At 51.7% G+C, this 16,873-nt stretch overlaps 1 protein-coding gene across 1 annotated transcript; it reads right to left on the reverse strand.

Moving 5' to 3' along the window:
* Positions 1-456: 456 nt before the first annotated feature.
* On the reverse strand, positions 457-9,071 carry LOC119098074 (putative thiopurine S-methyltransferase; the record flags this gene model as incomplete). Its single annotated transcript, XM_037221005.1, is given in 5 exon segments — positions 457-587; positions 1,041-1,168; positions 1,728-1,851; positions 2,364-2,542; positions 8,983-9,071. Coding segments are annotated over 4 exon segments (562 nt in total), but the record flags the coding sequence as incomplete, so codon positions are not given.
* Positions 9,072-16,873: the final 7,802 nt, after the last annotated feature.

Below are 16,873 nucleotides of genomic sequence, written 5' to 3' on the forward strand. Positions count from 1 at the left end.
CTCTCTCTCTCTCTCTCTCTCTCTCTCTCTCTCTCTCTCTCCTCTCTCTCTCTCTCTCTCTCTCTCTTCTCTCTCTCTCTCTCTCTCTCTCTCTCTCTCTCTCTCTCTCTCTCTCTCTCTCCTCTCTCTCTCTCTCTCTCTCTCTCTCTCTCTCTCTCTCTCTCTCTCTCTCTCTCTCTTCTCTCTCTCTCTCTCTCTCTCTCTCTCTCTCTCTCTCTCTCTCTCTCTCTCTCTCTCTCTCTCTCTCTCTCTCTCTCTTCTCTCTCTCTCTCTCTCTCTCTCTCTCAACATGCATTTTTTACTACCAATTGTTTCAGACAGGAGAAACGGCGGAAAGTATCTCAACGGGCAACGGGCAAAGTTGCATCGCGCGCGTCAGCAGCAATGCGCGACGCATGTCCCATCTCATCTCGATCACGTAGCACGCGGCCCGAAGAGCAGCAGGCCGGTCCGTACCGCAGTCGTTCTTAATGTCATCCTCGGAGAGATGGCGGGGCGGCCCGGAGAACAGGCTGGAGTCGTACTCCACCGCCGACAGCAGGTAATGGCACTTGCGCGACATCACGCCCTTCATGAACTTGGCGTACCTGGTGCAGGAGTCCAGGTGAATCACCAGGTGAAGCCTGGGGTCAAACCGACAAAGGGCATCGCGGAACGCTGACTGCTTGCCACCTTTCGATCACCACTTGTTTAAAAATGGTGAAAATGGGGGAAACAGACGCCTTTTTTAATTCCTAACATTTTTTTCTCGGTTTCTTTCAGGTTTGGAAAGGGTGGCCGACGCTTAGAATCAGTTTCCGCACACGATACCCATTTATTCCGCATTATGTTCTTTGCTCCTCCTCTATTTGGAGTCATTCATCACCAAACTGATTCAGGTTGGGAGAGTTCCCTGCACACAGATGCATATGTGCTCTGTCGTATATGGGAGACCTCATTTGCAACTGGGGAGACAAGGTGGTGGGATGCAACAGCACCACTGCCTCTGCAACCTGACGCATTCGTCTGAGGCTGTTAGCGTCGTTACCCGGCGGGCTCACTTGGGCCTGTCCTCGCAGTAGATTGCCACGTAGGAGCCGCGGTCCCAGATGGCGTCTACGGGACCGATCAGCCCCGGATCCATCTCGCAGATATCGGCCTGGTGCAGCTGGAGGCGGCCGTCCGCTGTCTGCAGGCACCGTCATGTGACACGATGGCGATGAGCGGCGGCAGTCACGTGACACGACCGTGTGCTGTATACCGGTAATGATGTGTCCCTGGGCCAGCTAAACGGTTGTGAATGACTGCTGCGTTTACGTCACCGCGTCCCCAGTCGCGAGCAGGGACGTAGCCAACGGCAAGGCCACAAACGTCCTCCCTTGGGCGAAAGCTTTATGCTGGATTCTTGGCGATTTCTTGGGCATTTCGTACAAATTCTGAGCTGAGGAGAAATTTTGACATCTGCCTCCGCCCCTTTTCTGATCATAATTTTGGCTAAATGACCAATTACGTGTGAGTTGGTGCTTTACGTTCATATGGCGAATTTTTCTACGAAAATTCCACAGCCTTGGTAAAATTCAAGACCGTCTTCTGGACATTTGCCCGAACATCTTACGACGATAAACAACACTGGAGCAAATCCCATCCCCACAACTGAAGTGTTGTCCTGGAGTTCTCACGATTCCATCGCGCATCAAAACTACGTGGCTTCAGTAAACATCTGCGGTACCGCGATGGTTCACATGTACCTGGAACAGCTGTCCAGCTCCGGTGGGCGATTTCGTATACTTCAGGTCGTTTTCCGTGAAGAACTGGACGATAGCCTTCTCCACACCCTCTATGCCGACGACGGTGTGCCCTTTCTTGTACAGCCTGTGACGGATTGTCCCATTGGGTCAGGGGAAAGCGTTGCTGTCCCACGACACAGCGAGAAAGAAACATACTTTCAACACTAGTGGTCCCGTGCGGTGGATAGCTCATCATAGGGTAGCGTCCTATGATGTGATATGATCCATAGTGATATGATCCATATGATGATCCATATGATGTGTGTAGTGATATGATCATATCATCATAGTGATATGATCCATATGATGATCCATATGATGTGTGTAGTGATATGATCATATCATCATAGTGATATGATCCATATGATGTGATATGATCCATAGTGATAGCAGGCAGACCAGTCGTCGCCTTCAAAAAAATGGCGCCGCTGATTTCGCGCTGCGAAGTCGCCCACATGTTTCGCGCCACGAATGTGTCCCAAACTGCGAGCTGGCTCGGGTCCCTGGTACATCGCGCTGCCGGCCTGAGGCGTCAGCCATCGCCAACCAACGTGCAGAGCCGCGAGACACCACCGCGCAGAGCAGCCGTGAACCCACCACATCATGTCGACGGACTTGCCGCAGAGAGGCACCAGGAACTTGCGCGGCTGGTCGTCGTGCGCCAGCTTGAAGCACCACTTTATGAGGCACGGGTTGACATCACCCTGGTGGAACGGGATGATGTCCGCCGACCACTTGTCGGCCCATCCCTCAATCCGATCAGCGGTACCGGCCATCTGAAAAGAGCACCCAGCATGACTCACGGCCGCATTACCGAAGCAGCGCCCGGCACTGTCGCCTCCAGCCGGGCATGTAAGAATGGGCGCGGGGCGCCTATGTGCGTGTGAGTCGGCGTGTGCGCACGTACATGTGGCTATGCAGGTGAGCACGCGCTGGCGTGCGCGTTCGCGTGTGGTGTGCGCGCCTCTGCCCGTGCCGCTCGCCTTCAGCGAGTGTTTGTGCTCGAGGTGCTGCAAGAGCAGGCAGGAAAGTGAGAAGTGCCTCGTCTCATCCATCAGGTGCATCTCCACGCGTCGTGTCATGCCCCACTACCAAAGAAAGGGAGAGGGTGCCGGGCTGCCACGCCACACTGCGCGACATAAAAAAAACTACCGAAGCTGCTGTGAAAGCGTGGATGTGGGCATTGAGTTTGATCTATTTATAGTACTTGTTGGCCGCGCCATAGGTATCAGTCCTTTATTTCGCTAAACCATACACTCACAATGATAATTGCGAGCATTATACCCGCTTGCATTACCGACTATTAACATCACGGCTCCATGCGGTTGCTCAGTGCTACCGTTGTTTCACAATGCCCGACCAAATCAGAACATATTTAACAACCCCATGAGATATAAACAGAACTGTGCAGGCAGTTTGTGAAGGAACAAATTGAACACAACGCACAAATACGTCATCGACGCTTGCAGGTCACAATGCATTCCACTAAAACATTCGTTCACACAAAGTGGGGACATAAAAGCACAAATCCACTCCAAAACCCAGCGAACCCTTACGCCATCCTTAAACGTTCCATAATTTCGGATCATATGTAATTTTACACTAACGCAAACACAGCGTCTTCACGATCTATGAACACTGAACAAGCATACTGCAACGATCGCATTACACTCCCATCTCGATCGAACAAGCACTGGACGCTCCGAACCACAACCAAGAGTACATAATGAACGAAGCAACCAGCCATCGCTCCACCGTCCAATTATCCTGTCTCACCAACCACCTCTTTGGTCACAGCCCGGCTGTCAGCTCTAGTACCAAACGCTTGGTGCTGGAGGCCATCCCTGGAACAGGGGGTTCAATCCGATATCGGGAGTCTGGTGTCATGGGTCGGCACTGGCAGCGGAGGTCTGAGCTCTTTCGCGGCGGGCTACGGCAGGGCGCGTCCCAGCGCGGCCTCGATACGTCCAGCACGTCCAAAACATCTCCTCCACCGCGCCAGTCCGACCAGACCGCCGGCGCCACGTCGGCCGCCTCCAGCCAGCCGACGCCGCCGGCCGGCGCCGGCGAGGCTGGCCGCGGCGGCGCGCTGCTCCGTAAGCGCAGCAGGTCGCACTGGCGCAGCGGCGCGCCGCGCGCCGGCGTCGCATCCAGCCAGTCGGTGCCGCCGGCGCGGTCGCCGTCGGTCACCGCCTCGGCCAACTTCAGGAAGCGGATCGGATCCTGCTCGAGCGCCGAGTCCTCCTGACTGCTTGTGCACACCTGCAGCACGAACTCGACGTCGTCTTTGTTCAGGTCTGGTGGTGGCGGTGGTGGCGGCTGGCTCGCACCGCCGCCGCCGCCCCCGACGCCTGTGGCGCCCCACAGTCGTTCCGTCAGCGTGCAGTCGGCGGTAGCTGGCGCCGGCGGCTGGCGGCGGTACAACGCCACCAATTGCGCGCGCTTCTCGTCGCAGACGGTGTCGGCGCCGGCCGAGAGTCGCTCCAGCTGCGCACCGATCTCAGTTAGTACCGTCTCTGCGAACTCCTCGACCCGCACGCCGGCGCCCGGGCCGGGCGTGAGGCCCTCATCCTCGTCCGGCGAGCGGGACGGCGCCGGCCGGTGAGGAGGCTGGGGAGACATCACAGATCAGAAGCAGGTGGAGTCCACATACATTCACCCATGCATGATGACAGTACAAGATCGGGTCCATGCAGTACAAGGTGGCGCAGGTACACTGTGCATGCTGACAGCTCTTTGGGTAATTGCCAATGAATGGAGCTATGTGCATGTTGTCATAACAAGATGACAGACACACTGTACATGCAAACAGTACAATCAGCTAACACCCACACAGGAAATGAATGGTACCAGGCATGCATGCACTTGCCCTAGACAGTTAGTGAAGGGCCACCTCAAGTCAGAAAGAGAACAGGTTAGGCAAAGTTTGAAGCAACCTTCTGTGGATAGAGGGAAGCAAAGTTTAATAGAAAATGATATAATTTGGCATAAATTATATCTTTGTTGCATATTCTTAGTGTATCTACATGAGCACCTGAACATGCTGATGATTTCCTATGCCTGGTCATTTATGCCTTTGCCAAGATATGGCTTAAATGAAAAAGTTAGCCACCACACTAATGTAGTTGATTGGTCACTAAAATTGAATTACCAGAACTTTGGCTCATAAAACCAAAGCTAGGATCGCATGGAATTCAACTTTGTTGTCCCCATAGGTCAGTTGGGAATTGTGGGAGTGGTCAGCTCAAGATGTGACAGACATGCACTGGTAGATGCAAGGAGGATACATGAGTACAGAGAGCCAGCTATCATGGGTACAAGTATTTCTCAAAATCCAACGGGCATGCACGTGACAGTACAAAAGTAACCATAAATTTGCACCCACAGGCAAGACAAAGAGGTAATCCCATCCCAGTGAGATATGTGTCCCAAGCCTGGTGAAGCAAAGCAAAACACCTGATCAGATAGATGCCTGAACAACAGACAGAGGGATGTCCCACACACAAATGTGTGGGCCAACTGCCCCATTTAGGTAGAGGGCATACCGAATCGAGGTCCATCTGAGGTAGCTGACAGAAGCAAGGGTGGCAGGACCTGTTCAATGACACATCCAACATAAACAGCTTAATACCTAACAAAATGATTTATGAGGCTAACCATATATTCCACTTATGAAGAACCGATATAGTCTCAATCGTTGCAACTACCAATCGCACCATTTTAAGAATGTGCAGATAATTTCCCTCATATGGTGGACGAAAGGATGTTATCATTTCTGAACAAGATATCATTCCAGTAAGCCAATCCCGAATTACCAACAGAGTCGTTCATGGGCATAAGCGGACTCTTTACCTTTCGGCCGTCAGCATCTGATCAGATCTGCACGCCACCACGGCCTACGAAGCACATACAGCGGACCTGTAGACCTGTAAGATATCTTGAACCTGTACACCTGTATGGACCTGTAGACCTGACCTGACCTATCATGGCCAGTTTGTAATAAACTCACTTGATCCAACACAGCCTTCGGTCACCACACGAACATCTGCGATTGGCAGAAACAAAAGGTAAATATGGAAGCATGTTGGGCCTGTTGCACCTTATGCTTGGTCAAATATCAGTGACGTCATATCGTCAGGTGATGCTTGATGTCCTTCAGTCAGCCCGAGTAAACCCGTGTAAACACATGACCAGTTACACCACATGCTCAGGTGATTCGGCAGAGCCTTTATGTAGCGCGCGAATACTTGCAGTAGAGAGGTGCGAAACGTAAAGACGAAACATGGCTTATCGCACCTGATGTTTACATAAATATCAGTGACGTCGTATTGTTACCTGATGCGTACTGGCCTTAAGTTGGCCCAAAAGGGCCGGCAAAAACCCATGGCCAGTGACGTCACACTCAAAGGACTACCAGTGACGTCATATGGTCATCTGACGCCTTATGGCTTTCACTCGACCAAAAAAAACGTAAAAACTCATCATCAGTGACGTCACATACTCCAATGATTCGGCAGAGCCATCATTCAGCGCGCCAATACTTTTACAGCTACGAAACGCAAATGTGGAACATGACCTGCTGCGCCTGGTGTTTAGTCGAACACCAGTGATGTCATATCGTCAGCTGATGCATTATACCCTATAGGGGGCTCAAAAGAGTCCGCGAAAAACTCATGACGAGCGAGGTTACACACTCAGGAGATTCGACAGAGCCTTCATTCAGACGCCAATGCTTGTAATAGACAGCAACGAAGGGTAAAGATAGAACATGACCTGTTCTACCTGATGTTAGTCGAATAACACTGACGTCACATCATTCTGTGACGCTTCACGGGACATGATGCTTTGTGGCCTTGGGCGGCCCAAGTGAATCCGTACAAACTCATGACCAGTGACATTACACACTCAGATGATTCGGCACCGCCTTGATATAGCACGCGAATGCTTGCAGTAGACAGGTACGAAAGGTAAGGATGGAACATGGCCTGCTGCGCCTGAGGTTAAGTCGAATACCATTGGCGTCATATGGTCAGCAGATGTATTATGTCCTATCGGGAGTTCAAAAGAGCCCGTAAGAAACTCATGACCAGTGACGTTACACACTCGGGAGATTTCACAGGGCCTTTCTTCAGTGCGCCAATGCTTGCAATATACAAATACGAAAGTTAAAGACGAACATCGCCTGTCGCGCCAGCTGTTTAGCTCAATACCAGGGACGTCACATCGTCGGATGATGCTTGATGTCCTTCAGTCAGCCCGAATAAACCCGTGTAATTTCATGACCAGTTACACCACACGCTCAGGTGATTCGGCAGAGCCTTTCTCTGACACTCGAATACTTGCACTAGATAGCTGCGAAAGACAAAGATGAAACATGGCTTATTGCACCTCAGTGACGTCATATTGTTATCTGATGCCTAATGGCCTCAAGTCAGCCCAAAAAGGCCCGTAAAAACTCATGACCAGTGACGTCACACACTCGTGGATTACCAGCGACGACGAATCGTTAGCAGATGCCTTATGGCTTTCACTCAGCCAAAAATAACCTGTAAAAACTCATGACCAGTGACATCGCACACTCAGGTGATTCGGCAGAGCCATCATTCAGCTCGCCAATACTTTTACACGTGCGAAAGGCAAAGATAGAACACGACCTGCTGCGCCTGATGTTAAGTCGGACACCAGTGACGTCATATCGTCAGCTGATGCATTACACCTTATAGGGGGTTGAAAAGAGCCCGTAAAAAACTCTTGGCCAGTGACGTTACACACTCAGGAGACTCGACAGAGCCTTCATTCGGCACGCCAATTCTTGCAATAAACAGGTACCAAAGGTAAAGATGGAACATGGCCTGATGCGCTTGATGTGAAATTGAATACCAGTGACGTCATATCATCTCGTGATGCTTCACGGGATATGATGTTCTGTGGTATTGGGCGGCCCAAGCGAATCCGTACAAACTCATGACCAGCGACATCACACACAGTCGAATGCCAGTGACTCACATCGTTAGGTTATACTTTATGGCCTCCAGCTGGCCCCCAAAAATCCATAAAAACTCATGACCAGTGAAGTCACACATGTACAGGACATTCGGCCCATCTCCCCTCCAGCGCGCCAATACTTGCAGTATACAGGTACGAAAGGTATAGATGGAGCATGGCCCGTTGCCTGATGTTCAGCCAAATATCCGTGACGTCATATCGTCAGCTCATGCGTTACGGCACCCAGCCGGTCCAAAAGAGCCCGTGAAAACCCACGATCATTGACGCCACACAATCAGTCGTATAGCAGTGACGTGCCTAGCTGATACCATGTAGCCTTCAGTGAGCCCAAAAACGCCGGTGAAACTCATGACCAGTGACGTCACACACTCAGGTGATTCGGTAGCTTTCATTCATTACGCCAATGCTTGCAGTAGGCAGGTAAGAAGGTAAAAATGAAGCATGGTCTGTTGCGACCAATACTAAGTCGAATACCAGTGACGTCACGCTATCCGGTGATACTTCACGGAAGTGGGGCATTCACCGTGGCCGTGGGGCCTAAGTGCACTCATATCAAGTAATGATCAGTGACGTCACACATTCAGGTGATTCTGCGAAACCTTTATTCGGCACGTAAATCCTTGCAGCAGATAGGTATGAACGGTAAATATGGAATAAGGCCTGTTGCGCCTGATGTTTAATCGAATACCGGTGGCCATATCGTCAGATGATGTCTTAAGGCATTTACTTAACCCAAAGGAGTCCTGAAACCTCACGACCAGTGACGTCACATACCCAGTCAAATACCAGTGACATCATAATGCTAGCAAATGCCTTATCGCCTTCAGTCGGCCCAAAAGAACTCCGATCGACGCAAAACAATTTTCAGTGACGTTACTCTATCAGCAGATGCCTAACCGCACTTCCCCAGCACGACAAGACACGAACCCTGCAGCCTGCGTAGCTCTTCCCTCCGTCGGCCGTACAGGTGCAAAAGTAAAAGAAGCCTCTATAGAGAGAACAAATTATGCAAGCTGAGCTGTTCAACTCTGCCACTACGCAAAAAAGGCACAGACAAGCCTAAAGCTATCTAACGACAACACAGCCTGGGACAAGCCTGGTCATGAAATGCAATACACCACAAACGCCGCATGACATAAAAGCCCGTGTTATATCATCATACATGCAAAAATAGTACATTCTGATCAGGCTAAACTGTTCCAGGACTCACTGTTCATTCCAGAAATGTGTGCGAATAGAGAAATGATGGATATTTTCTTCTCAGTCCCACCGGCAATCGCCACCCGCACGCCACCAACACATGCTCACTTTTTAAACTAATGGCGTGTGTAGAAGTCAGCTGGTTAATTGAGAGACTTCTGTGCCACTGACGTCATCAAACATGGTATACTTGACGTTATGCAGACTTTGTTTCGAAACTACCTCTATTCTCACGCAAGCTCGATGTTGCCAATTCTTGGGATCGGACGGTTCTACCCAAGGCAATAGAACACCAGGTATTCCAAAGTTTTGATTAGTAGGTATCGGCACATACTATAAGTATGCCAGGATCCGGATTAACACCAGATTTAGGATGCTGTACCAAAAGTTGGCAATGCTGTGCTAGCCGCATCTTTGGTCTGTTTGTGCCTATTAAGTGTTATCACATTTCTCAGTCGCAAGACACTTGAATTGTGAGATGTTGCTCACCTTCCGGCCGACGATGTTTGCGGAGGGAAGAACGTCGGCCTAGATCTGTAATGGGGACCGGCTAATCAGCTGACGAAACGTCGCTGCCAGGCAGTGGAAATCATCCCAATGACAAGTTTTGTGCTCCTCATGACGTCACTGGTAGAAATGTAAAGAATGGACTTCTTTTACTTCTCACAATATCACCAGGATTCACCAGCCACTTATGATGACAACATTGAAAATCAAGCAGGTATTCGTAATATCACGTGTCCTGTATCCCACTGATGACGTCACTGGGACGAATGAATCGGTCATCAGTTGACAACTTTCAGTGGGACACGTTTTTCGGGCTGTGTTTTCCCGCTGCTCACGACGTTCCGGGACAATGTTACGGTGTGTGTGCATCTACCTACGTACTCGTGGTTTACATTCTTATGGTGATGCCACTTAGTGCTGTGATAGTGCCAGCACCAGATAGTGCTGGCGGCCGAAACGTAAGGAGTCCGCTCACGGCTATCACCGGCCCTATTGCTAACTCAGAGTGGACTGAGCTCAATGACGTTGTGTCCAGGAATCATTTGGAGCACCTTGCAATAGCTTATAAATGCAGAACAGCTATGCCATGCAGTTAAATTCGAGAACTCACATGAGACGGCCGGAGGGTAAATGTAAGTGCTTGGCTGGAAAGGTAATATGTGGACTGGCGCTGCGTGCCGAAACCTATGCAGAAGAACGGCTCAGAAAGAGGTGTCCGCCCATGCTCATTCTGCCTTTCATTTTTTCGTTGGTTGCCATAGGGTAAATATCAACAATTTTGGAAGGGGTGGGGGCGGGGTGCCATGAAACGTAGAGATCCCACGTTTCTGTGCTAGCAGCCCAAAAGGCACAACGTGATCGATTTCCCCGTCCCAAGTGCGATGGCTTCTCTCTCGACATGCGTGACTACTACACTACATTTGTCAAACAAACACACGATTCGTGACATTCACATATAGCTGCATGCGAACCTTGTGTCATGCTCACAAGCGGGTAGGTATTGCGTCGACCTGAACGTGAGCTGGGGGTTTGTGCCTAATGACCAGTGTTTGTCGGCGGTAGTAATCTGCCCAGCGATGCATATTGCATTTTTTTGCATTCGCATTCTCTGAGCATTTTTAAAATGATTTCAACACCATTCAGAATTACGTGTTGTTCAGTGCATTAGCGAGGAGCATTACTCACATAGATAAGGCAGTGGAATTAGCCCTATTCCTCTGAGAAAAACCAGGACAATGGGGATAAAGTATGGTTGATATTTCGGCAACATGCTTTATTGAAACAATAGCAGAAGCAGCCTTCAAATAGCAATAGCAATAGCAATTAAAAAACAAGAGCAGTAGCAAACTTCTACTATTGTTTCAATAGAGATATGTTGCCGAAATATAAACCGAACTATATCCCCATTGTCCTGGTTTTTCTGCGAGAAATAAGGCTAATACTATTGTCTTATCAACATCATTTAACTCTACAGGTTAATGGCTTCTTATATCTGTAAATGTTTGCGGTTCCTCACTGAATAATGAACAGCAGATGAATGTTATCTGGCATTTAATCATGTTGTAATATATATATATATATATATATATATATATATATATATATATATATATATACTACTTCAGCTTCAGATCGACGCGATACTTAACCGCCTGCAATGTCTACAATAACGCTTGAGAGCGGTTATATGTGTGTAACATAAAGTGAGTGTTTCCCTATACAAAATTAATTATGGTTGTTGCACATGACGTAGCAGAGAAAACAACAGACTTGGGACGTGGGAATCAATAAAAGTGTGTTTTGTCTCAAAGGTGAAAGAACGGCGGTTACATGGGTGTTTTCCTCCCTCCCCCCCCCCCCCCCCCCATTCCGTGAATGTTTAGCACGAATCGTTCGAGTACAAAATAAGGTTGGGCGACCCTCACATTTCTGACACGTTTCTCCGGCCATGAGTCCGCTGCTAACACAAGTCGAGGAATCACTTTTCCAACCAAGCGTTTTTGTAACCTTACCAAACCTTACTCCGCCTGCAATGAAGTTTAAATTTCACTGCATGATCAAACTTTGCTGCACTTACAAACTTTTGCAAATGGTCCCAAATGATTGAGGAACAGCTAAGTCCACTCTGAAACATCATGACCGATGATAAGCATAGACGAATTATCTACGATTCGACCGCCAGCATTATCTGCCCGTTTGAAACGGATCAAGATGGTTTCCTCCGGTGCAGTCATTCGAGGACACCATTTTAGAACTGTTTCGAGCTAACTGAAATGTATATATGTACGTATGTAATATGTGATATATATATATATATATATATATATATATGTAAATGCATTTCTCTACTCAATGAACATGTGGCTAAGTCATGCATCAGAATTAGCGTCAAGGAGTGGTCTAGTGGCGGCCTAAGAGGTCATGGTAGCTCAAGTGAATTACGTTCCGGGTAGAAGCGTCCCCGTTAGCGAACGGTGCCAGCATTGTGCTCTTGTGAAACTTCTCGAAAGTGTCTCTTCTTGCTGTGTCATGCATTTTATGTTATTGCTGCATCGAGTGTCAGCAATGATGCTTCGTGACAAGCTAGTTGTTATGTTGCTATAATTGCAGCCATGGCAGGCGATATATTCGCTTCCCTCCATGTTTGCTTGCTCCTTGCTTGACTTCACCTAGATCCCGCCTCCAAATACCAACCCATGCGCCAAGTCGCGATCTATCCACAGACCGGTCCGGTGGTTGGCTTCGACGCTTTTGAAATTTCTCCCGCCCGACCAATTGGAACATATTCATACACACGCCGAAGTGCACGTGCTTGACGACAGGCGATTTGGCGCGAACGAAAATGGCGCGAACGACCAGCTGATCTGCCAAGGCCATCGATCGCCGTAACAGCATAGGCCAGATTGCGGTGAACCCGGCATCGAATAAGACCGGGGGATGTGTGACAATGATACAGGAATGCATAACGTGGATGAGATAGCAAAAGTTTTGCATAAGTACAGTTCGCTCCACCGATTTACGAAGTCTTTAGTAATGGAGGTGTGCTCAGGGCAAGGGCAGCAGAGAGCAGTTTTGTGGCGATTATTGCAAATTCTCTTGAAGTAGGATGCGCGATAGAGTAGGCGTTAGGCGTCTAGCAGCGGACCGTATGTAGCGACACCCCGTCAAATGCCAGAGTATTATGATACTGTCGGCATTAAACATGATGCGTCACGAGAGAGGGAGCGAATGGTGCGTGTCCGTTAATTTTGAAGAGGCGTGCGCTTAGAGACTGGGTGGGGAGAGGGCAGAGGCATCATCATAGGCCAGTGCACGCATGTCTCGTGCCAAAGAGGCACCGGTTGTATAAGACGTAGAAATAACAGTGCGGAATATGTAAAGGAGATTCCCAGCCATAGACCCAAATGGTACGCCGATCAACAAATCAGATCCAAATCGCCAATCAGATCTAAACGGAAAAACCACCATACGGGGGCTCACGCATGGAGGCAAACGACGAATAACGGAAAATGACTAGTTACGCATTGAGGCGGTGATTCGTGCATTGTTAACCGGCCTTGAATAAAGTTCTTAACCTTGGTTTGATTTGTGGTAGGTAGCTGCGAGTTCAGATGACCCATCATGTGTCTAATAGCCTGTGCATAACCGGGCATCGGAATGATGAGAATGGCTGTACGGCTGGGTTCTGACGAATCGCCAAGTATATGGTATTGCTCGTTGTGTACTGTTAATGCGCTTTTATGGTGTTGATAGCTCATGTTGATGGCTGGACTGCCATTATGCAGTATTTTACTTTTCAGCACCCCTCGACTTCCCATGCAACGGCAGCGGAGAAGAGGTTGGTCAATTAACAACATTGCGAAGATCATTAGCGTGATGTGTGATGGGGCATACAGCGGCGTGTAGTCCGTGTTAGGTCCGGAGTGTGAGGGGGGGGGGGGGGTCTTTGCGGTGGGCGTCGTGCGCGGCCGCCTGGCCGCCGCTGGATGTTGTACGCCGCCGGCTGCCGCTCTCACGCCGTCCCACAAGAGCGAATTTATAATGAGGAACCCATTGGTCGGCATACGAACCCGATGATGTTAGCGCACGGCTCGGCACGTTGTGGCTCCGGTGCACCCGACACCAACACACACTCATGTGAGCCACAGAGCTAGGATGAAGCGGGTGACCGGAACATTGGCGGGATGGTGGATCCGGTCAGGCACCATGAACGGCTGTCTCCCCGCCCATGGCTGTGCCCCCTTAACCACGGTACCCCACTTCCACCCTTAAGCTTGCGACAATATTTAATTGGGGCAAAAACGGAACAGCATGCATACTAATGCGCCCAACTGGCAAGTGTCCCACGCACTGGCGAATTATATTGACAAGAGCCCACTGGGCAATGGCCCTGGGAGCCCCCGGCCTTAACTAGTTCACGCAGACTCCATGCACTCGGCGCCCCATCACACTCACTCCAAGCATTCGCATACACTGACGCCCACATCATCCCATTCATTCTTGGTACGCACACGGGTGCTCCCCCCCCCCCCCCTTTATTTCCCGCGGCTTGTCATTGTAATTGGCTCGTCTGCGTGGGTCCTCGTTAAGTTAAGTTAAATTCATTTATCACATTTCGATCTTGCCATAAAGCCACGTTCAAGCCCCGCTTAAAGTGTATCGTGTTAATTTGCCAGCTTGGCACCGACGCAGCTGCTAGGCCGACACCGGGTGTCCGAAGCTGGACGGTGACTCGTTTCCTCGTCTTACCTCCAGCACACGGCTCCCTGTTCGGACGACGCTCTCCACATTCCGTCCACGATGGGCGGCTCACCATTCACACGGCCACACCCACGGCTCGTAGCTTCCCGCTGCCGCGCATGCACCTTGGGCAGCGCCTTGTCCAGCACGGAGGCGTCGCTTCTGGCGCTTCTGCGCCCACGCCTCCCCCCCACCGGAGCAGGCTTTGCAAGGCACCGCCCCACGGCGCGCCCCTCAGAGGCCTGGGTGTAGACAGCGCGCTCTATGGGACGGTGGAGCCCCTCGGCAGACGACGAGCACCCGGCGCGACCTGCGACCACGCCTTACGGTCTCCTCGGCGCGCTCTGGAGACTCGGCCTGACCGGCCTGTCCGGCGACCTGATTCCTCGTCGCTTTCCCTATGAGCATCGATGGCGGGATCCCTATCCGTCCCGAACATCCCGTCACCAATCGCTCATAAGGCCCGGCGTACACCACGTCGGAAGAGAGCAGACTGACTCCTGTCCTCTCCCAAGGCGGAAACACCACGGATAGACTCCGCTACCGAAATGCGCAATCAAGCATCCCGGGCGGTCCCCACGGGTCCTGGGCCACATCATGACCAATGCCTCTTTAGGCCGTCACGCCTGGGGACAAGTGGGAAACAATAAAACGAGTCGGCCGCCTCGAAAAAAGAGCGCAACTGTGTCTTGAGCCGCGCTACCCACAAACGTCTATCCGTGTAAAAGCAGGACTACAGTCGTCTGGCTCCTCGTCCTTGTCGTAGCCGCGCCGGGCTGCTCGCTTGCCGGTGAGCCGCGAGCAGTGGACTGCTCTGTCCGTTCACACCACAATTCGATGCCATTCTCCCCCACACCGAACCTCCGGCGTCCGTATCGGATCCCTCTCGGACGAGATGGGCCTTCGCCAACCAAACATGAACCCCGTGCATCATTTGGCCAGAGAGCGATCCAGGCCTAGCGAAATGGAGAGGAAGGTAGAAGCCGGGCAATACGCGCGCTCGCTGAGGGAATCCGTGTAACGCGTGCGCTGAGCGGAGCTAGACCGCGCTTACCTATTAAACAGCGAAGCGAGCGGCAAAAAATGAATAAAGAGGACAATAAAAAGCAGCAAAGCTGAATCCACAAAAAAACAGCAATCGACTTCACCCACGCGCGGGTACCTCACTGGCCCAGCTGACCTATCCGACGGACGAGTGGTCAAGCGAAGGAGGTGGAGCAGCATGCACATAACGAAGAGTGAGCAGGCGCACCGGACGGAGCTTGGTAAGAGCTCGGTGTCCCGCGGCGGATCAAGGGGAGAGATGGAAAACGAGCAACCACCTGAACGGGAAGCGAGCCTAGGCATATACGGGCATACGGCAAGACCATCCCGTCCGTCGACCCGGCAAGGCGATCAAATAGATGGCAAAAGGGCAGCGCGATTGTGAGCGGATCGCGCATGCGCGCCGGCGGTGCAACGGCGGGAATTCGGCGTCCAAAGCAAAAAAAACAAAACAAACAAAAAAACGCACCCACACCAGCGACAACGGGAGCGGAAGACCAAACGCCCCGTTGGCGGGGAAAACGAACCTTGGTCTGTGCGGAAGTCCCGCGGGACTATGCAGTCCACCGGCCTAGGCAACGCGATCAACAACCAATGGGGAGAAGGCAACGTGATCATCTGAGAAGCCGCGCATGCGCACTGGATCGAACCCGTGAGGGTCCGGCCACCTTGAACTATTGACAAAACAACGAATGGAGCAATATAAGGCGAACTGTCTATCTGGCCCACGCTCTAGCACCATTGCGCGTCGGGGCGGCCCGTACGCCGCGTCTGGCCGCGACGGCGGCCAGGCGAGGGCCCAGACAAACCGCAGCGCCTCTGCATGGCCTCCTCCACCGGCAACTCCGGACTCCTACGGGGCGTGTCAACGAGCGGGCCGCCGCGCCCAAGCATGCATCCAGGGCCCCGGACACAGCACCGCCCAACGCCGGGCCGAATACCCTCTCGCCGCCCGAACCAACCTCATCCAGCCTCGCTCCCTGACTAAACCATCGCAATGCAAACCGTCATCTGTATTCACACACAAAGACAACGAGGCAAAAAAACACCACTCACACACTGCGACACACCAGTCCATCGCTTCAGGCGGGCTCAGCGTCGAGCCGCGTGCAACACGCCCGAGCCCCTCCCCTTTCCCCAGCTCCGCGGGAGGGATCCGGTAACCACGGCTTGCGCCGCCTGATCGGGAGCGGGGTGAAAGGACACTCTTGGAGCGCCAGTCGTCCATGGCCCGGTGGGATGGGAGGGGTGGGGGGTCAACAGCTTGGGCACTCACGTGTGCGCTGTCGTCGGCGACCGTCGTACGCCGTGTCGAATGTCACAGCCGGGTGCTGTGAGCTGGGGCCTCGGAGTGTCGACCTCAAGATGCCGCTGTGGGCGTCGGCCGCACTCACTGGCACTGTACTGTTCGTGTCCCCTCTCTGGGTTGAATCTTCCCTGGACTCTCGCGTGATGTTTTACCGATTTAAGCCACCTCTCAACCCTGTCGGCCCGCCTTCGTCTTCTTGTGTAATCCCATGGGTTTACCGCCTCGCCCCCTCCGTCCAATGCGTCGCCGGGCCGGCATGCGCCGCTCCCAGAGTCCGGCCCTCAACGTGCCCATGGGCCAG

The sequence above is a fragment of the Pollicipes pollicipes genome, unplaced genomic scaffold (genome assembly GCF_011947565.3).
Source record: "Pollicipes pollicipes isolate AB1234 unplaced genomic scaffold, Ppol_2.1 Scaffold_2555;HRSCAF=2994_pilon_pilon_pilon, whole genome shotgun sequence".
NCBI lineage: Eukaryota > Metazoa > Arthropoda > Thecostraca > Pollicipedomorpha > Pollicipedidae > Pollicipes > Pollicipes pollicipes.